This window comes from Molossus molossus, unplaced genomic scaffold (assembly GCF_014108415.1).
Source record: "Molossus molossus isolate mMolMol1 unplaced genomic scaffold, mMolMol1.p scaffold_m16_p_8, whole genome shotgun sequence".
NCBI lineage: Eukaryota > Metazoa > Chordata > Mammalia > Chiroptera > Molossidae > Molossus > Molossus molossus.
Window position 1 is genome coordinate 99,133,129 of NW_023425402.1, and position 20,989 is coordinate 99,154,117.

The 20,989-nt window shown below is 48.1% G+C and overlaps 2 protein-coding genes across 2 annotated transcripts; one reads left to right on the forward strand and one right to left on the reverse strand.

The window, feature by feature from the left end:
* The first annotated feature begins 527 nt into the window (after positions 1-527).
* LOC118620783 (UL16-binding protein 3-like) lies at positions 528-2,465 on the forward strand. The gene is made up of 3 exons (XM_036247779.1): positions 528-627; positions 1,678-1,950; positions 2,155-2,465. The coding sequence occupies exons 1-3, from the start codon at positions 528-530 to the stop codon at positions 2,463-2,465; spliced, it is 684 nt and encodes a 227-aa protein (XP_036103672.1).
* A 567-nt stretch (positions 2,466-3,032) lies between these two features.
* LOC118620784 (UL16-binding protein 1-like) lies at positions 3,033-20,480 on the reverse strand (the record flags this gene model as incomplete). Its single annotated transcript, XM_036247781.1, is given in 6 exon segments — positions 3,033-3,392; positions 12,715-12,845; positions 13,448-13,723; positions 13,955-14,209; positions 18,145-18,161; positions 20,428-20,480. Coding segments are annotated over 6 exon segments (1,092 nt in total), but the record flags the coding sequence as incomplete, so codon positions are not given.
* Positions 20,481-20,989: the final 509 nt, after the last annotated feature.

A 20,989-nucleotide genomic window follows, 5' to 3' on the forward strand; every position in this document is an offset into this window, starting at 1 on the left:
TCCGACTTCCCCAGATGTGGGCTGGTGTGGGGAAGGGGGAGCGTTGGGAATGGAAAGGCGTGTTAGAAGTGTGTAGGGTGGTGGGTGGTTTTGAGGGGTGTCAGCAGAACGGGCCAGTGTTGAGGCGTCTCTCCCCTGTCCTTGGCTGTTGGTGTGGTGGTGGTGGGGGCGGGCTGTAGGACGTGTATTGGGTGTGTTTGTGGCTGGTGGTGAGAGCGCTTGTGATGCCGCAGGGCTCCTCTGGATGGGGCCGGCCTGCCCTGTCCAGGAGTTCAGCCAAGTGCTGGCACTGGGCGGGGCGGAGGGGCGGGGTTGGGCGGGGCGGGGCGGGGCGCTCTTTGAAAGGGACGCCTCTTTGGGTCCGGCTCATTGGACTTTGGTCCAATCGCCTCTCTTCCCTCCCTCCTCGTGAGGAATATAAGCAACCGCGGGAAAAGGCGGTGTGACTCAAGGTCTCAGACACTGTCCCAGGCCATCTGCGCGCAGACGCTGTCAGCCCCGCAGGGCAGCTCGGATCGCTCCTCGCGATGGTGCCGACCGCGGGCTCCAAGTTCAGCCTCGTCCTCCTGGTTCTGGCTGTGCTGCCAGACTGCCCCCGGACCTCAGACTGTCCCTTGCTTCGTGGAGGTGAGTTCGGGATGTAATCTCCAGTGGGGTGCTTGGGGAGACGCGGGAAGGGGAGGGAGGAGATGGGAGGGGGACATTCAACTCGCGGACAGGATTGGAGTGCGGGTGGCAGTTCGAGAACCTTCCAGAGGGTGGCAACGCTGCCCCTAGGATCACCCTGTTCTGTGAGCCATAGTTATAGCTCTCTGTGGTTGAGACTCTGCTTCCTAATCATTCTGATGGTCCTACTTCCTTCGCTCTCCACACAGAGCTCCTGTACCTGTGATTTCTTATTTCAGAATTTTCCGTCCCCTTTACTACTGGAAGCCATTTTGGGGAACGCGGAGTCCCACCACCTTTCCTGACCATCAGCAAAGTCATCAGTGAGCTCTTAGAGAATTCTGTGCTCTTCTCATCCGTTCTTTCCTCAGCAGCTCAGTAAACCAGAGTTTAGGTCAGGCTTTCTCATGGAGCATGGTGGATTGCACACTGTGGTGCCTTTTCATATCATATCCCTCCTGGCATATTCACTTCTGTGAGCCACCTGATCCCTCCCTCTGCGACCTGCCCCAGAAGTTGTGGCTTTTCTGTCACATGCACTGGAGCCACGCCTTCCTCCAGGCTTGCAAGAGCCACCCTCGCAGCAGGTGCACCATCCCAGGGCTGTGCTGGAGCATGACCCACAGTCGTAAACTCCCCTTCTCCAGCTGGGAGGCCTGTCCACCTCCCCACCCCACTGTCATGCCGCTTCCTCAGGAGCAGCCCTGCATGCTCTCCATGTCCCCGCAGGGCACTGCCTAGTCTCTGGCATGTAGACCTTTTATCCATAGCCACCAGGCATGTCTCTGGATGGGTTATGGGCTGATGACGGGTATTGACTTGGTGTAGGGAGAGGACATATCTGGAGATGTGTGGTTTCTTGCCCAGCCCAGGCCTCCTGGTCCTCCTCAAGCAAGGGAGAGGCCAGGCAGGGTCATTCTTGCTCTGCCAGCCCACCCATCAGAGATGGGGGAGGGGGTGTTTGGGTCCTTTCCTTCCAACCCCAGTCCTCACCAGCATTTTTTCTTACAGAGTATCACTATCTTTACTATGATTTCAACATTTCTTCTAACAAAAAATCTTGGTGCATGACTCAAGTCCAGATGGATGGAAAGAATTTTTTTTCTTATGACTGTGGCAGTGGTAAGGTCACATCTATGAATCTCCTGAGAGAAGAGGTAGTGACCACAGAAACCTGGAGAGAACAGACCACAACACTGAGGGATGTGGGGAACTTGATGAAACAGCACCTGCCTGACATTATAGCAGAGAAATACGCAGACAGAGGTAAGTGTGAAAATCCAGGTGCAGAGGCGAGCAGATTGTGAGCTTAGCACTATTTATTGTATTTGTATAAAGAAAAGTGGATGTTGGTCCTCTCCATGCAGCCCAGCAGAAAGGTCAGGGAGAACAGTGCAGGATTAGAAGAGTTCAGAGGAGGGGACACCAGGTGGGGTGATGATTTGACAAGACCGGAGGCTGACGTCTTCCCCACGGGCCTGTGGGCAGGTCCTTTCACCCTGCAGGTCAGGATGACGTGTCAGTGCAACGCCAGAGGAAGCTACAGTGGATCCTGGGAGTTTGGATGGAACGGACAAAGGTTCCTTGTCTTTGACCCGGAGAGTGGACAGTATACTGTGGTTCATTCCGGAGGCGAACAGCTGAAAGAGAAGTGGGAGAAAGACAAGGACTTGACCAAGTACCTCACAGTTACCTCAAAGGGAGACTGCAGGAAATGGCTTCAACACTTTGTGCAATGGAAGGAAGAGCTGGGGACAGCAGGTAACAGGGAAGAAGGGAAGGAGTGGTTGTTTGCTTGAGATAAGATTGACCTGCCCTTGAGTGAATGAGTGTGAGTGTATGTGTGTGTGTGTGTGACCATGTGTATGAATGTGTGGGTGAGTGCGTGTAGGAAAAAGTGATTCATGGCAGTGAGTTTCTGGGAGAATAATGACCAGAGGTGGTCCTGCCATCCCTCCATCCTCCCGTCTCTTCCTCACTGCATATAACCGTGCACACTCACCGTGGATTCTTGCTGACCACACATGAGGGCATCGTTCTGTTTTCACACCTCTTGCTCATACTGTTTCCTCTTCTCAGCATCACTTTTCTCCTTTGTCTATTTCTGGAAACCCTTCAATACCACTCTGAATCATCTCCTGGAGGACTTCTCTGCTGCCTACCTTCTCCTCCTCTTCTGTCACAGCAGGAGTGACAGGGTACATTATAACACTTGCTGTCCCTTTAGCTGTGTGAGCCCTAAGGGGACGGGGCTCATCTCCTCTTTGTTCCACCCCAGAATATGTGCTGTGGGTGCCACATGTAGGGTGTAGGAACTGTCTGTATTGTAGGAGAACCTGGGCAGCAGGGGCTCAGGAGGGGTCTCCTCAATTTGGGTTCTTCGCACGATGTCCCGCTTGTGTTTCCATTGCAGGGGCACCAATCACGGCTCCAACCACAGCCACACCAAGCACAGTCACAGCTGCACCAATCACGGCTCCAACCACAGCCACACCAAGAACAGTCACAGGTGCACTAGTCACATCCCCAGCCACAGCCACAACAAGCACAGTCACAGCTGCACCAGCCACGACCGAAGGGACAATCAAAGATACTATTGTTGCCATCTTGGGAGGCATCGTGGGTGTGCCTGTTGTCTTGGTCTTAGGTTTCATCTTTCTACGCCGGTTCCTTCGCAGTAACAGGTACTGAGGGCAGAACTGGGTGGGCAGTGAGGGGCAGGTGGCCTGAGCAAGGACAGAGAAAAGTGGATTCCCAGACCATCCCCTGACCCCTCACTGCACTCTCTCCTCCTGGAAATTAGACCAGGAGACGAACACGTTATGTCACTTCATAGCAGTAACTTGACAGGCTCAGCTGAGACCTGCTGTGTCCTCACTGTGACTACCAGTGGGAAAGGAGGGGCCCCCCAAGGCTTGAGGCCTGTTGATGCTGAAGGGGTTCAGTGATTTCAGTGCGAGCTCAGACTCCCTGCTGCGAGAGTCTGTGGGCCCAGTGTGGGTGGGTGGGGCCAGCAGGCTCACAGCGCATGGGCAGTACTCACACTCAGGTGGGAGCAGCATGGCGGCTCCATGTGAGGTGTTCAGGGTCAGGGGAATAGCCAGGGGACTAAGAGGAGAGGGGCCTGGTCTCACCCAGGAAGAGGGGAGGAAGGCCTTTCAGCCCCAGCTCACAAGGCTGGAGTTCACGGCTGTGTTTCCATGGAAATTTGCTTCAGTGACATCAGGTAAGGCAGCGGGCTAACTGTGGGGCCTGTGCAGGACAAGGTTAGAGGAACCCAGTTCTCAGTGAACCCCTGGGATTCCTGGCCGAGCCCTGGTGCAGTCAGCTGGCAGCCACAATCCTGCCGACTGCACATCTGGAGTGTAAGGAAAATATATTTCCTACCAAATATTTCGTTACGACTAAAACTACTCTGTTTTAAAGTAAGTCACCATTTGGTGAGATTTTCAATCCCACTGGTCTGAAATACCGCAAATGTCAACCTCTCCCCAACAGCGCTCCTTGGGAATCAGTCATTCCCGCCAGACTGTGACAACTCCACCCAGCCGGAGTCTGTGCAGCCACGTGTCCGGGAAAGAACAGAGCGGACCTCCCGCTCAGTGGCACACTTTCCAAATTCTTTTGTCTGGTCCCATACTCTTCTGCAGAAGGGGTTTGCCTTACCTGCCATTTTTAAGCTTCAGTTTCGCACTGCCAGAGAGCATCTCCAGCAGAGCCACTGAGCGGCCCCTGCCTCGGGCAGAGGTGACTGGGTAGCTGGGTGGGGCTGAGCTGCTTGTGGAGTTGGATGCTGACCACTGACTGGAGCAGGGATGGATGGGGCAGGGCAGGGACAGTCATTGTCAGAGTGGTGTGCTGTGACCAGGGTGAGGAGGGCAGGAGAGGGGAGGGGAAACAAGGATGTTTGTCTGAAACCCTCCCCAGTGGGAGAGGAACCGGGATGCAGGCCCCTGTCTTTGGACAGGGCTCCTCATGGGGGCTTTAGAATCAGGACTTCAGTGCTGGGAGCAGAACAATTCATGTGCACCTTGAGTCCTGAGCCCACCTCTCATTCACGGGACTTGAGGCTGACTGTCATGTGGTAAAGGAGGGAGGACCTAGGGTGGTAGTGAGAATTGATGGGAACTATGTGCATCTCAGCGAGGGTGGGCTCTGAGATGGATGTGGTTGGTGTCCATGACCCCAGGGGAACTGATTCAGGATTTCCTCAGCTACTGGGACAAACACATGTTTCTTTTCTGATGGCAGAAGATGCTGCTTAGAAGCTCCAGAGTGTGGTCTAGTTCAACACCTGCTCCTTCTGGTTGGCTGTCCTTCCGCGTCCAGCTGTTCACCTGCCGAGCTCCAGGAGCTGCAGTCCTTACAGCAAATGCAGAGACGTCCAGAAAATCGTGAGGTCACGGCAGATGCAATACTCATGTCCTTTATTGCTTGAGGGACATGTCACTGCTGCACTTTACCAACATTTGGTTCCATTTTACTTTGGTGCCAGATGTTGGAATTTTTGCACTTAGTCTTCTAACTACTGGAGCAAGAAATCCCACCAAACAGAACATTTTCCATCTTCTCCTTTGGTCGTGGAAAATGAGATGATCTCTGCATCTGGACCTTGTTCTTGCAAATGATATTGGTGGTAAAACACCAAGCGAGAGTTAACCTCAGGGAATTTTTCTATGTTCTGGTCAAACCTCATGATTATTTAAAAGAAGAAAATTATATTTATGATACTTAATTTAATAATTTTTCACTCTGTAATTTTATTTAATTTATATCTCTGTCATTTAATAAACTATTACTTAGTAATTTTATTTTATAACCTATAGAATTTTAGGCAATCATCATTCCTCCAGGCCAGGAAGTAAAGAAAAACAGGAATTCTGCTAGATTGCTGTGGAAACAGACTCTAAAGGTCGTTCTCTTTTTTTTTTCAATTTTTATTAATTTGTTTTTGTTACAGATGTTTTCCTTTTTCCCTCCTAGATACCCTCCTTCCCACCCTCCTTATCCCCCCAGCATTGTTGTCTATGTCAACTGGCTATGCATACATGCAAATAAGTTCTTTGGCTTCTCTGACCCTTTCCCCCCTCCTCCCTCCCCTGAGGTTTGTCAGTCTGAACCATACTCCTTTCTATGTCTCTGGGTCTATTTTGTTCATCAGCTTATTTTTTCATTATATTCCTCAAATAAGTGAGATCATGTGGTATTTGTCTTTCTCCGATTGGCTTATTTCGCTTACCATGATACTCTTGAAGTTACTCCATGTAAAGGTCATTCTGGTTTTTTTTTTCATCCTCACCTGAGGACATGTTTTGCATTCATCTTCAGATAGAGCTGGAGGGAGAGAGGGAGAAAGAGAGAGAGAGAAACATTGACTGGTTGCCACCCACATGACCCCAACTAGGGCTGGGGACAAACTGCACCCAAGGTACGTGCCCTTAGTGGAACCGAACCCCTGTCTCTCTGGTCCGCAGGCGATGCTCTAACCACTGAGCAAAACAGGCCAGGGCTAAAGGTCATTCTTACATTGATTGTCAAGTAATTAATCTCACTTCCAGTCAACATAACTGACTGGGTTGCAGCCAAGGTCTCCAACTTCCTCCTCCCTTGATATATGAAAAGAATTCTGAGAAACAGGATGTTCCAGACCACTATCCCAGGTACCCAGGTTGAATCACCCTGGGAGTGGGGCCCGCCTTGGTCTCCTTGCGGTTATGTCTACACAAGTAGCCAAATCACATTGTCCTCTCCCTCCAAGGGCTGCCAGCCCCTCACCCATAAATCCCCCGTATAACCCTGCCAGTTAGAGATACAGGTGCTGACCCCACCTTCGGAGTCAGTCCGGCATGTAACTCCCCAATAAAGTTCTCTTGCCTGAACCCAGGTGTGCTCCTCATTTGACCCACCTTTCAACAAGTAAACTACAGAATAACCATCATTTAGAACTACCTGAAATCTGGCTGAATGGAAATCCTACAATTAGGGAATTAAAGAAGCAGCCACATCAAGACACATAGGAGAGGTGGACACTCAGACCAAGCTGGTCCCACATCCACATGTGGTGGATAAAAATTGTGAGGGAAATCCCGGTTGCAGATGTCCCCTCTGAGGTGCAAGGTGTCCCAGCTCCACACCAGGCCCCCCGGCCCAGGGTTCCAGTGCCAGGAAGAGAAGTCCCCATAACTTCTGGCTGTAAAAACCAGGGGGGATTGAGGCTGAGGGACATGGAGGGCTGCTGGACTCCCAGGCAGTTCCTTTTAAAGGGCCAGTGCATGGACTTCCTTGGACTCACTCCCTCTGAGCTCCAGCACTGGGCAGCAGCTCGAGAGACTCCAGAGGCATATGGGAAGGAAGTGAATTGTCTGGCATCAGGGCAAGAGCCGGGGGTGGGGGTGGGAGTGTGAGGGGTGGTGTCACAGCTTTCCCCAGACAGAAGTGCTGCCTGAGGCCATGTTCCTTTGAGGAGCCCTCCAGCCACAGAGCCAGCAGGCAAGCGCCATGTCTGAGATTCCATCAACTGGACTCAAGCTGTGTGCCCTGCCCTAGTGATGCTCTGAGGCCTCCCCTTACCCAACATCCAGACCCAGCCAAGCTGTTTCCAGTGGCTTTTCCATATGAATGGCCTGTCTTGGCTCCTGCTTTGGATTTATCTAAAATGTCTCATACAAGCAGCATCTGGCCTCAGCATGCCTTACCTCTCATACCTCCGACTCAGTGGCCCCAGGCCCAGCACTAGCAGTAGCCAACCTTGGGTCACGGCTTGGCCTTGCTTGGGCACCTCCAAGTTAAGCACAATTAACAGTCTGATAAAGTAGCAGATCACTTTGTAGCTCATGATGGGTGGCCCCAGCACAAGACAGGCAGCAGCTGACCTTGGCCTGCATCTCTGGGGAGGCCCCAGATCTAGTGCACCCAGTGGACAGCTTCAGACCACACCAGAGCATGAGTTCCTTACCACTTCCACAAGCAACACACTCATGGGCAGTCTCAGTGGGCACCAGAGCCCCACTGAACCAAGTGCTGCTCTGTGGGGTTGACCCCTGAACAGCTGACCCTCCGTGGTGAAGAGGTTGGAGGCTGGTATTTGGTGGTAGCAGTCAGTCCTTGCAGCTGGTCAATCTGGGCGATAATTTCTCACATTGATGTGCCAACAGCAATCAAGCCTCAACTACAAGAGGAGGGTGTACACAGCCCACACAGAAGGTGCATCCTGAGTGCCCAGATTAGGGGATTGGGGAGACTGTGCCTCTGGACCCTACACAACATCCGCTACATAAGGTCACTCTACCCAGCCTGGGAGACACAGCAGCTATGTCTAACACATGCAAACAAAATGAGGAGACAGAGAAACATGGCTCAAATGAAAAAAACAACAAAACTCCAGAGAAACAACTAAACAAAATGGAGATAAACAATCTACTAGATGCAGAGTTCAAAACACTGATTATAAGGATGTTCAATGAACTTAGTGAGAACAACAACAGAATCAAAAGTACCAGTAAGAAATGAAGGGTCCAATAACTAAAATGAAGAATAATTTACAGGGAGTCATTAGTAAAGTAGTTGAAACTGAGAGTCAAATCAGTGGTACGAAATACAAGGAAGCAAAGAACACCCAATCGGAACAACAAATAGGAAGAAGAATCCAAAAAAATGAGAATAGTGTAAGGAGCCTCTGGGACAACTTCAGTGTACCAACCTTTGCCTCATTGGGGCACTGGAAGGAGAAGAGAGAGAGCAAAAAATTAAAAACCTATTTGAGAAAATAATGACAGAAACCTTCCCTAACTTGGTGAAGGAAATGGATATACAACTCCAGGAAGAACAGAGAGTCCTAAACAAGATGAACTTAAAGAGTCCCACACCAAGACACATCATAACTAAAATACCAGAGATGAAAGACAGACAATCTTAAAAGCAACAAGAGAAAAGCAGTCAGTCACCTACATTTGGGCCATGTTTGTTTCCTCATTTTGTTTCCATTAGACTGTCAGCTGATTTCTTGTTTTTTGTTTTTTTTATCCTCACCTGAGGATATTTTTCCATATTTTGTACAGATAGAGTGGGAGGGAGAGAGAGGAAGGGAGAGAGAGAGAGAAACATCGACGTGAAGGGACACATCGAGTGGCTGCCACCCGCACGACCAACCAGGGCCGGGGACAAACTGCAACCGAAGTACGTGCCCTTAGCGGGAACCGAACCCGGGTCTCTCCGGACCGCAGGCCGACGCTCTAACCGCTGAGCCAAACCGGCCAGGGCTGTCAGCTGATTTCTTAACAGAAACTTTGCAGTCCAGAAGGGATTGGCAAGAAATATTCAAAATGATGAAAACCAAGGGCCTACAACCAAGAGTACTCTTCCCAGGAAAGCTATCACTTAGAATCGAAGGACAGATAAAGAGCTTCCCAGACAAGAAAATGCTAAAGGAGTTCATCGCCATCAAACCAGTATTATATGAAATGTTAGAGTCTTCTTTAGGAAGAAGAAGAAAAAACATATAAAATATGAATAAAAATGGCAATAAATACATACTTATCAATGACAGAATCTAAAAATCAAAATACCAAGCAGAACAGAAAGAGACTCATAGATACAGAGAACATTTTGGCGGTTGTCAGAGTGGGGGGCATTTGGGTAGATGGGTGGAAAAGGTGAAGGGATTAAGAAGTACAAATTGGTGCTTACAGAATAGCCATGGGATGTGAAGTACAGCATAGGGAATATGGTCAATAATATTCCAACAACTATGTATGGTATCAGATGGGTGCGAGATTTATCAGGACGGCCACTTAGTAAGTTATGTAATATCTAATCATTGGAGCGTGCACCTGAAACTAAAATGCATGTCAACTGTAATTGAAAAGTAAAAATGATTTAAAAAATAAATAGCCGTGGCTACACAGCTCAGTTGGTTAGAGTATTATCTTGATACAGCAAGGTGTGGGTTCTATCCCTGGTCAGGGCACATAAATCAACCAATGAGTGCATAATAAGCGGAACAACAGATTGATGTTTCTATTTCTCTCTCTCTCTTTCTCCCTCCATCACTCCCACTCTATCAGAAAATCAACAGAAAAATATCCTCGGATGAGGAGTAAAAAAGAAAAGCTTCTCCTGTGGAAGTAGGGTGTCCACTGGTGAAAGTGGGGGGTCCTTTTCCCCACTAGGTTCTGGGGTTGGGTACCTATGATATCTTGAGAAAAATAATTTTCTAGAGACTTGCATGGAGGATGAATGATTTTTACTTGCATGGAATTACATCCCTGGATGTGCAATGTCCTACTGCGCTTAAACCAGGCCTGGAAGAGGTGCAGCTGGATTGCAGAAGAGCCAGAAGCACAGTCAGCGTCCAGAGTCTCCCTTCCATGGTGGATTTGGGGCTGGCGCAGCATCAGGCTAGTTTCAGTCTATCAGTCCAGTGTGTGGGGTCCATTGGCCACAGGACTCGTGAGCAAATGCTGGGGCATGTGCCCTGCAACAAGGGAACCAGGAGCCCAGGACAAGGGTGTGAATGCCTTTGTTTAAAAGCTTATGTATCTTGCCCTGGCCGGTTTGGCTCAGCGGTTAGAGCGTTGGCCTGCGGTCCAGAGAGACCCGGGTTCGGTTCCTGCTAAGGGCACGTACCTCAGTTGCAGTTTGTCCCCGGCCCTGGTTGAGTCATGAGGGTGGTAACCCCTCGATGTGTCCCTTTCACATCGATGTTTCTCTCTCTCTCACTCTCTCCCCCACTCTATCTGAACAAAATATCAACAACAACAAAAAAAAAAAAAGAAAGAAAAAGTTATAAAAGCTTATGTATCTCAAATCCTCCTGGGTTGCAGTCGTCATGCCTACTCTGGCCAATGACTGTTCCCAGGTGTGACTGAGAAGCAAGTACCTTCCCTATGTCATCCAGACTTTACTGGGCATGCGTCTCACATGCCTGTACTGTTTGGCCTTTCCCCTGTTCCTTTCCAGTTACTTAACAACTGGGTTATACAAGGCATCGCTCCCACCTGGCCTTCCTGCCAGGCCTCTAATGTCAGCCTGTCGCCTTCCTCCTGTTCTCCCAGCCACTTGCCTCCTTAAGCCAGCCTTGTGGGCTGAGCCTGCCAGGCCTTCCTGTTGCCTCCTCTGAAGGGTTTAAACCCAGGCTTCTGTCCCCAGCCCTATGCATGGAGTCTCTTGTCAAACACAGATCACCTGGACCCACCATGATCTAACCCCAACCAAGCCTGTGTCCTGCCCACCAGCCTGTGTCTGTCTTCCCCACAGCACAGGCCCCTCCTGAGTAATGACTCTAGTGAATCAGTCCAGAAGCCCCTATATCTTTTATTTTTTATTTTTTATTTTTTTATGGAAGCATGTATGCTTTGATAAATATACATCCTTTATTTATTTATTCATTTATTTGTTTATTTTTATCTTCATCCAAGGACATTTTTCCATTTTTTGTTCAGATAGAGTGGGAGGGAGAGAGAGAAACATCCACGTGAAAGGGACACATCAAGTGGCTGCCACCTGCACTACCAACCAGGGCCAGGGACAAACTGCAACTGAGGCACGCGTCCTTAGAGGGAACTGAACCCGGGTGTCTCGAGACCGCCTGCCGACGCTCTAACCGCTGAGCCAAACCGTCCAGGTCAAGCCTCTATATCTTTTAATCTGTTAATCACAGAGTTTGTCCCTATCCTATGTTCCTCCGCTTAAGTAAATACAGGCCTTGTATAGGCTTCCTCCACTTGCCCTCAGCCCTAGGACAATGGGGACTTATGGTCACTCAGAGCTCATTTCAGGGGGTCAAAAATGAACAGCAGGTCATCCAGAGGCAGCCAATCAAAGGAACATTTGCTCAGACAGACATGGTATCTGGCCCTCTTGGTGGCATCGTCAGCCTGCAGGAAAGAGCGAGTGTTGGTCCCAGGGCTGAGGGAATCCTGGGTCAATTCTCCTGGGGCTACAGCACCCCAGTCACTCCCCATTTTCAGCCCCGCCCTCACCAGCCTCATGTATGTCCCTGAAGCTGCCACCCCTGCCCTGGGACCAGCAGCCTGTACCGAGCTCTGCCCACCTTTCGCACATCACAGTCACCCAGGCCCTGCTACAGACCTTTAGAGCTCACAGCTAAAATGAGTAATGAGTCCATCTGCTCCCTTCACTCGGGTGCTGATTCTCCTAAAGGACCTGCTGGGAGGCCTGATGGACAGGAGGGCGCTTCCTGACACCTGACACCTGACACCTTGGGGAGGGTGCAGACAAACATCCTTCTGTTCCCTTCTCTCCCAGCCTCTTACCTCTCAGCACATGTAGCTGTCAGTATGATGGTCCCATCCATTCCTGGTGAGCCCCACCCAGCCCCCCAGTCACCTCTGCGCAAGGCAGGGGCTGCTCAGTGGCTCAGGTTCTTGAGTCTGGAGGAGGCCGGTTGCCAGGTGACTGCACCAGGGCTCAGCCAGGAATCCCAGGGATCTCTGAGAACTGGCCTCCTTGTAACCTTACTGTATCACTCCTTAGATAGTCCACACTGCTAGACTCTCTCCTTACTGGTCCTTCCAGTGTCAGTTTCTGTGACTCTAGCCTCTTGAGTTGGGTCTGCAAGGCCTTCCACCTCTCTTCCTCTGATTAGATCCAAGCCCCTCTCCTCTTAGTCCCCTGGCTATTTCCCTGACCCTGAACATCTCACATGGAGCCACCATGCTGCTCCCACCTGAGTGTGAGTACTGCCCATGCGCTGTGAGCCTGCTGGCCCCACCCACCCACACTGGGTCCACAGACTCTCCCAGCAGAGAGTCTGAGCCCGCACTGAAATCACTGAACCCCTTCAGCATCAACAGGCCTCAAGCCTTGGGGGCCCTCCTTTCCCACTGGCAGTCACAGTGAGGACACAGCAGAACCCGGGCCAGAGCTTGTACCAGTTACTGCTATCAAGTGATAAATGCGTTAGTCTCTGGGTCTGGTTTCTAGGAGAAGTTTCAGTGAGGGCACATGGGTCAGGCTGGGAAGCCACCTTTCTCTGTCCTCACTCAGGCCATCTGCCCCTCACTGTCCACTCAGTTCTGCCCTCAGTACCTGTGACTGTAATGACCTCCACAGGATGCCAACTGTGATCCAGCAGGTGGGGATCACAGGGATGATTGCCGTGAGGGACATCTTCCTTGTGGCCTTGGATAGAACTGTGGCTCTGGTTGTGGCTGGTGTAGCTGCAAATGAAAGACAAAGTGACCTCAGGGCTGAACCCAATTCTGAAGAGATGCAGCCTCCCCTCCTCTGCCCCAGGTTCTCCTACAGTGCAGACTGTTTCTACCCCCTACGTGTGGCAGCCACTGTGACAGACCCCAGGTGGAACAAAGAGGAAAAGGGCCCTGAACCCTTGCAGATCACACAGCTAATGGGGACAGCACGGGTTCCAAATACCCTGTCACTCCTGCTGTGACAGAAGAGGAGGAGACACATGAGGAAGGCAGCAGAGAGGTCCCCAGGAGCTGATTCAAGGTGGTGTTGAAGGGTTTCCAGACATAGAGCAGGTGAGATGAAGGAGAAAAGTGATGCTGGGAGGACAGAACAGTGAAGCCACAGGTGTGAGAACAGAACGATGCCCTCATGTGTGGTCAGCAAGAATCCACGGTGAGTGTGCACGGTTATGTGCAGTGAGGAAGAGACGCGAGGAGGTGAGAACCATATGGCTGTTATTCTCCAACCACCCCCAACCCAGGGGTGGATCACTCCAACCACAACACACAGACACACACAGTGTCAATATCATTTGTAGAGACCTATGACTTCATTCTTTGTGCAGAGTTACCTGTTGTGCTCAGAACTCCATCCTGGGGACACAAAATGTGTTTAGGCCACTCCCTGCAGTCTCCAGCTGAGGTCCTAACAAGGAGATCGGTCATAGCTCTGGCACTCGCCAATGTCTCCTTTAGCACTCCACCTTCATCCTCCAACAGTGTCCAGCTTCTGCTCTCGGCGTCTAAGCCGAGAGCTATCTGTCCATCAAATCCAAACTCCCAGGATGCACTCTTGTGTCCATTGGATTCCTGCTTACACATCATGCTGCCCTGTAGGGAGAAAGATTCTGTCCCCAACCCCCATGGGAAAGAGGTCAGCCTTTGGTCTTGACAGATGCTTTGCCCCTTCCCGGTATCCAGTCCTCTGCTCCCAACCCATTGCCTGGTCCTGCTCTATTTTCTGTGTCCTACCCTGGCTTCTGGGCCTCCTGGACCAACATTCCAATATTTACATGAACACAATTGCTCCCTAATTTTACAACACTGTTCTACTTGTACTCTAGGTCTTGCAAACTTACCGCAGGTTGTAATAATCTCTACTTTATTCTCAAGCAATTTCATTTTGAGCTCTTCCATCACATGTTTCAGAGTGTCCCTCTGCTGATTCCAGGCCTGTGTGGCATTCATCTTCATCTCCTGAATACTGATGAGTTTGACTTTCTCACTACAACAGCTATAATTAAGAAATGTATTTTCATTGACCTGGCCTTGAATTTCACATCACGGTTGTCTACTAGGAGTGATGATGAATTTATAGCCAAGAGACATAGCACCTGTGAAAGAAAAATACAGGTGAAGGTTAGGTTGGAAGAAACGTGCCCATAAGCACCTTTCCTCCATCTCTGTGACAGCAAGTGAATACTCCTGATGGCCTGGCTGACAGAGCAAGAACTGACCCTGCCCAGCCCCTCGCATCACCAGGTGAAGGCTAGTGCCCCTCCCTTGCTTGAGGAGGACCGGGAGGCCTCTGCTTGGCAGGAAACCACACGTCTCCAGCTATGTCCCCCTCTGTCCACCAGCCCAATACCCAGCATCACTCAGTCCATAAGCACTCCAGGGATGTGCCAGACTGGCTGGGGAAAACGGTCTGGATGCCCGAGAACTGTCAGAAACCACCCCCACGCCCATGTGGAGAAGCTAGAGTGTGTAGGGGCTGCTTCTGAGGAAGCTGCATGAGGTGGGCAGGGTTAGATGGGCCAATGTTGGAGAAGGGGAGTTGGCAACTGCAGGTCACAGGATTCAGCATGGCCCTGGGAGATGGTGCCCACCTGCTCCTAGGATGGGTGTTGGGATTTTGGGGAAAGGGATGGCTGCACTGCATGGGAGAGAGTATTAGGAGCTTCCAACACAGATACTACAGGGAGGGATTAAAGACTAGAGAAATACAAGTGTCAGCATGGATACACATGAACAGACAGAGGAACCAGAAAATGTCCATCAACTATGCTCAAGGGAAAGCCTGAAGGACCTTTGTTATTGAACTCATAGAGAATGCAGGGTGACGATGGGGTTCTGGCCATCTCCAAATGTGCCACGTTGGCAGGTTGATTACTTCAAATTAAAGTTACTGAAGAAACTGCCGGTGCAAGAAGGATGTTCTGACCCTACCTTTTCCCTCTAAAAGCAGGAAATACATCTCCCACCTGAAGAGGACCCTTCCTGTTCCAGGAGGTGGAGAGACATTCTCAGCACCAGAGAGAGGGATTTTAGGGCTAACAAGGCTGTATAAATAAAACTTCTTACTTCATTTCTAGTTTACTAATATAAGCCCAAACGCCCTAGTCGATTCTTCACAAATTTATGATATATTTGTTTAAAAGGTATGAAGTCTGTCCCTGGCTGGTTTGGCTCAGTGGTTAGAGTGTCTGCCCACTGAACAATGAGTTGCAGGTTCGATTCTGGTCAAGGGCATGTACTTCAGTCGTGGTTTATCCTAATGCAGAAGGCAATCAGTTTATGTTTTCCTCTCACACTGATGTTTCTCTCTCTCTCTCTCTCCCTCTCTCTCCTTCCCTCTAACTCTATCTGAAGATAAATAGAAAAATATCCTAGGATGAGGATTAAAAAAATGAATAAATGAAAAATAAAACATATAAAGTCTGCCTACTTTGGTCACTATGGAGAGTCTCATATTTCTGTCTTTCCATAAGTACCACATTAAAATTGTTTTTTTCATCTATTAATCTGCCTCATGTTAGTTGAACTATTAGACCAGCCAGAAGAACCTAGAGGTGTAGAGGAAAACTTCTTCCTCCCCAGGAGTGAGACGAGCGACACCATTGTCAGGAGTCTCAGGCTGGCATCTCTGACGGCAGGGATTGGCAAGTGGACGTGACATTCCAGAAACTGGCTGCCAGGAGTAATGGAGACGAAATCCCTGAAGCCATACATTGAGATATAGGCTGTCCCCTGTCACAGCCAGCAGAGTGCCCTTATTGGAACGATCCGAAAGGCTGCAATGCCAACAACGGGCCTTGCCCACAGAACACTGTCCATTGGTCTTAGAGCACACAGGCTCTAGAGGTAAAATAGAGGGACAGCCAACCCAGAGAGTGCTGGTTTTAAAACATAAAAACAAAGTCAAAACACAATTGTGGATGATTAGGAGGCTAAAAGAGGCTGGATCCTTTCCCAGTTCCCAGAACTGAGGCGCTTCTCGGACCTGGAATGCATTCTGAGAGAGAGGTAGACACCAGGTTTCAATGAGGCGGGACCCTTCAAGTTGACAGCAAGTGCAGTGATTTCTTCTGGCCTTTCGCAAAGCACCATATGTCACAGGGAACAAACGAGATGCAGAAGCAAGTGGTTCTGACCTCGACACCACAAATGTACCAGCACTAACCTAATCTCACACTTATGGCTTCATGCAGTGCCTATCATGGCTCTGTTGGACCAAGGAATCCAGTTTACTGAAAGGAGGGGAGCAGTGGCCCTTACCTGTGGGACCCACATCCTCTCACATTACCTCCATCCAGAAGCATGTTTCTGGCTCTTCAACACACACTAGAGGAACCTTGGGAGATGTTTCCCTCGTAGTTAGGGCATCACATCTGGGACAACATAAATACAGGCTCAGCAATTTGTGACAGTTTCCCAACCTGGTCTCCCATTCATTTGCATGTTGTTTTTGCCTGCTTTTCCTCCACAAACATGAAGGTGCTTAGTGCATACAAAGACATATAGTAAGTGACCTGCAAAAATTATAGCATTCACTCTCTGCTCTTGATAGAAAAAGTTTGCAGGAAGGCAGATCCAGGATGGCTATAAAGTATCTCCCAGGATCAAACTGAAATTACAACTAAAATATAGAACAAACGATCTGGCTGGTGTGGTTCAGTTGGTTGAGCATCATCCTATGCACCAAAAGGTCACCAATTTGATTCCAGGGTCCAGGGATCAACCCGGTTGGAAGGTTGATCCCCAGTAGGGGTATGCAAGAGGCAGCTGATCAATGTTTCTTTCTCTCTCATTTATTCTCATTCTCTTTCTCTCAAATCAATAAAAACAAGTATATAACAATCAACCTGAACAATCAGCTGAAACAGGCCGAACATATGTCTCATAATTAAGGATTTACAGAAGAAGCTACATTGAGACTGGTAGGAAGGGTAGAGATGCGAAAATGACTGGACTCACACCCATGTGTGGTTGAGGAGAACCCAAAGGGATATCTCGGCACAAAGGTTCCTCCTGAGGAGCACGGCATCTTTACCTCATGCAGACTCCTGATCCCTTAACATAAGAGCCAGGAAGAGGAGCCCACATAACATTTGGCTGTGAAAATAAAAATGGATTCTGTCCACCAGGAAGAGACAAAAATCTGCTAGAAACCTTGGTGCCGTCTCAAAGGACCAAAGCACAGAATTTTTTCCCCAGCCACTCACCATGGATTCCCATGGAGAGAGCGCTGCCCGAGCATTCTAGAATTGTGTGAGAAGAAATTGGGTTTTTTGTCTCTGGGGAGAAAGCTGAAGAGACATCTACCAGGGTATCTCTGTTGAGTCTCCTCTCAGGCGACAGAGGCCATCTTCCTTGGATGGAGCACACCCCTCCACACTGCATCATCCTGGGGAAGTGCAATAGCCCAGGGCTATGGAGCTCATGTTCTACAAAGGAATCAGCTGCCTGGCCCTGGGGTGGTGACCTGGTGAAGAAAAAAGACATCAAAGACCAGGAAGCACAGAGAGTCTCAAACAAGATGAACCCCAAAAGGCCCACACCAAGACACATCATAATTGAACGGCAAAGTTAAAGATAAAAAAGAATCTTAAAAGCAGCAAAAGATCGTTAGTTACCTATGAGGTAGCTCCTATAAGACTGTCAGCTGATTTGTCAATAGAAACATTTCAGACCAGAAGAGATTGACATACAATATTCAAAGTGATGAAAAGTAAAGACCTCAACTCAAGACTACTTTACCAAGCAAGGTTATCATTTAAAAGTAAAGGAGAAATAAAGAGATTCCAAGACAAGAAGAAGGTAAATGGGTTCATTACCACCAAACCAATATTATAAGAAATGTTAAAGAGTCTTCTTCTAGAAGAAGAAGGAGTACAAGGTGGAAGAAGAGGAGAAGAAGAAGGAAGAGAAGAGCAAGAGAAGGAGAACAAAAACAGAAGAACATAGTTCTAAAGAATAAAATGGCAATAAATATGTACCTATCAATAATCACATTAAATTTAAACACTTAACTACCCCAATCAAAAACATAGGGTATGCCCTGGCCAGTTTGGCTCAGACACAGAGCCTGTGAAGGAAAAATGCAGGTGAAGGTTGGGTTGGAAGAAATGTGCTCATAAGCACCTCTCCTTCATCTCTGTGACAGCAAGTGAATACCCCTGAGGGCTGGCTGACAGAGCAAGAACTAACCCTGCCCACGCCCCTCACATCACCAGGTGAAGGTTGGTGCCCCTCCCTTGCTTGAGGACAACCAGAAGGCCTCTGCCTGGCAGGAAACCACACAATCCCATTATGTCCCATCTGTCCACCAGGCCAATACCCGGCATCGGTCAAACTATAACCAGTCTAGGGATGTGCCAGGCAGGCTAGGGAAAAACAGTATTGATGCCAGAGGATTGTCTGCAACCAGCCCTATGTCCTGTGGTGAGATGGTAAAGTGTGTAGGGGGCTGCTCATGAGGAAGCTGGACGATGGTGGAGGTGGGATTAGAAAGGAACCCAATGTCAGAGGAGAGTTGACAACCGTAGGTCACAGGACTTAGCAGTGTCTTGGGAGAGGGTGCCTACCTGCCATTAGGATGTGTCTTGATTGTTTGGAAAGAGGGATGGCTATACTGCATGGAACAGAATATTAGGATCTTCCAACACAGATAGTAGAGGAAGGGATTAAAAGACTAAGAGAAATACATATTTCAGAATAGATGTATATGATAAGCCAGAACAACCAGACAATGTCCATCAACTACACTCAAGGGAAAGCCAGAAGGATTCTTTGTTTATCAAACTTATAAAGGATGCATGGTGATGATGGCATTCAAGGCGGAGCTACCCCCAATGTGCCACTTTGACGTATTGATTATTTTGAGTTAAAGTTACTGAAGAAACAACTGGCCCAAGAAGAATATTCTGAACCTACCTTTTCCCTCTAAAAGTGGGAAAAATGCCCCCACACATGAAAGGGCCAACAGTAATGTAGACTCAATTACATCAAGAGGGCTCACATACCATACACAGTGGTCATTCCTAGAGCATCGAGGTGAGGTGCTCAAGGAGACTGCACCACTGGATCCCACAGGACACTTGCTACATAAGGCCACCCTAGCAAGATTGGGAGACATAGCAGATATGCATAATATCAGAAACAAACAGAGGCAGCCCACATGGGGAGACAAAGAAACGTGGCCCAAATCAAAGAACAGCAGAAATCTCCAACAAAAGAACTAAGCGAATTTGATACAAGCATTCTACTAGGTAGAGACTTTACAACTATGGCTTTGAAAATGTTCAAGGAACTTAGGGGAAGTTGATGGGGGAAGAAGATGGACTCAGTGAGAACTAAACAGAGAGATAGTAAGCATGAAAGAGAATATAGCAACTGTAAAAAAGGAATCAGTCAGATATGAAGAAGAAAATATCTGAAATGAGGAATACACTAAAAGCAATAAATAGTAAGTGAGATGAAGCAGAGGAAAGAATCAGTGATTTGGAAGACAAAGTAGTAGAAAAACCCCAATCAAAGCAGCAAAAAGAAAAAAGAATTTTAAAAATGAGAATAGATAAAAGACCTTTGGGACAACATGAAGTGTAACAAAAGCCACATCATAGAGGTACCAGTAGTAGTAGAAGAGAGAGAAAAAGGGATTGAGAGCACATTTAAAGAAATAATGACCAAAAATATTCCTAACCTGGTAATGGAAAAAGACACCAAATCCAGGAAGCACAGACAGTCCCAAATAAGATGAACCCAAAGAGGCCTTCACCAAAACACTTCATAATTAACATGGAAAAGGTAAAGACAAAGAGAGAATCTTAAAGTCAGCAAGAGAAAAACAGTTATTTACCTATAAGAGGGTTCTTATAAGACTGTCATCTGATTTCTCAATAGAAACATTTCAGGCCCGAAGAGGCTGGCATGAAATACTCAAAGTGATAAAAAGCAAGGACCTACAACTGAGAATATTTTATCCAGCAAGGTTATCATTTAAAATTGAAGGAGAAATAAAGAGCTTTCTACTTAAGAAAAATCTAAAGAAGTTCATTACCACTAAACCAATATTACAAGAAGTGTTAAAGGGTCTTCTTTCTGAAGAAGAAGAAGAAGAAGAAGAAGAAGAAGAAGAAGAAGAAGAAGAAGGAGAAGGAGAAGGAGAAGGAGAAGGAGAAGGAGAAGGAGAAGGAGAAGGAGAAGGAGAAGGAGAAGGAGAAGGAGAAGGAGAAGGAGAAGGAGAAGGAGAAGGAGAAGGAGAAGGAGAAGGAGAAGGAGAAGGAGAAGGAGAAGGAGAAGGAGAAGGAGAAGGAGAAGGAGAAGGAGAAGGAGAAGGAGAAGGAGAAGAAGGAGAAGAAGGAGAAGAAGGAGAAGAAGGAGAGGAGAAAGAGGAAGAAATAAGAAAGAAAAAGAAGTTTAAGAAGAACAACAACTATAACAGAGGAACATAGTAATAAAGAATAAAATGGCAATAACTACATCCCTAACAATAATCACTTTAATTTTAAATGGTTTAAATGCTCCAATCAAAAACACAGGGAAGCTGAACAGATGGTAAAACAAGACCCATATATGTGCTGTCCACTAAGGACCCACCTCAGACCGAAAAACACACACAGACTAAAAGTAAAGGAATGGAAAAAGATAGTTTATGCAAAGGGAAATGAAAAAAAGCTGTGGTGGTAATACTTGTATTTGACAAAAAAAGACTTTAATACAAAAGCTATCATAAGACACAAAGGAACACTCTACATAATGATAAAAGGAGCAATTCAACAAGAGGAAGTAACCCTTGTAAACATTTATGCAGCCAACACAGGAGTACCTAGATATATAAAGCAAATCTTGATGGATATAAAGGGAGAGATTGACAGTAATACAGTCATAGT

What these genes read in the sequence shown, in the direction of transcription:
- LOC118620783 (XM_036247779.1), top strand. Translation starts at nt 528, where the DNA reads ATGGTGCCGACCGCGGGCTCCAAGTTCAGCCTCGTCCTCCTGGTTCTG. An exon ending in CTGTCCCTTGCTTCGTGGAG is followed by an intron (nt 628 to 1,677) that starts GTGAGTTCGGGA and finishes TTTTTCTTACAG; the next exon opens with AGTATCACTATCTTTACTAT. An exon ending in AGGTAAGTGTGAAAATCCAG is followed by an intron (nt 1,951 to 2,154) that starts GTGCAGAGGCGA and finishes GCCTGTGGGCAG; the next exon opens with GTCCTTTCACCCTGCAGGTC.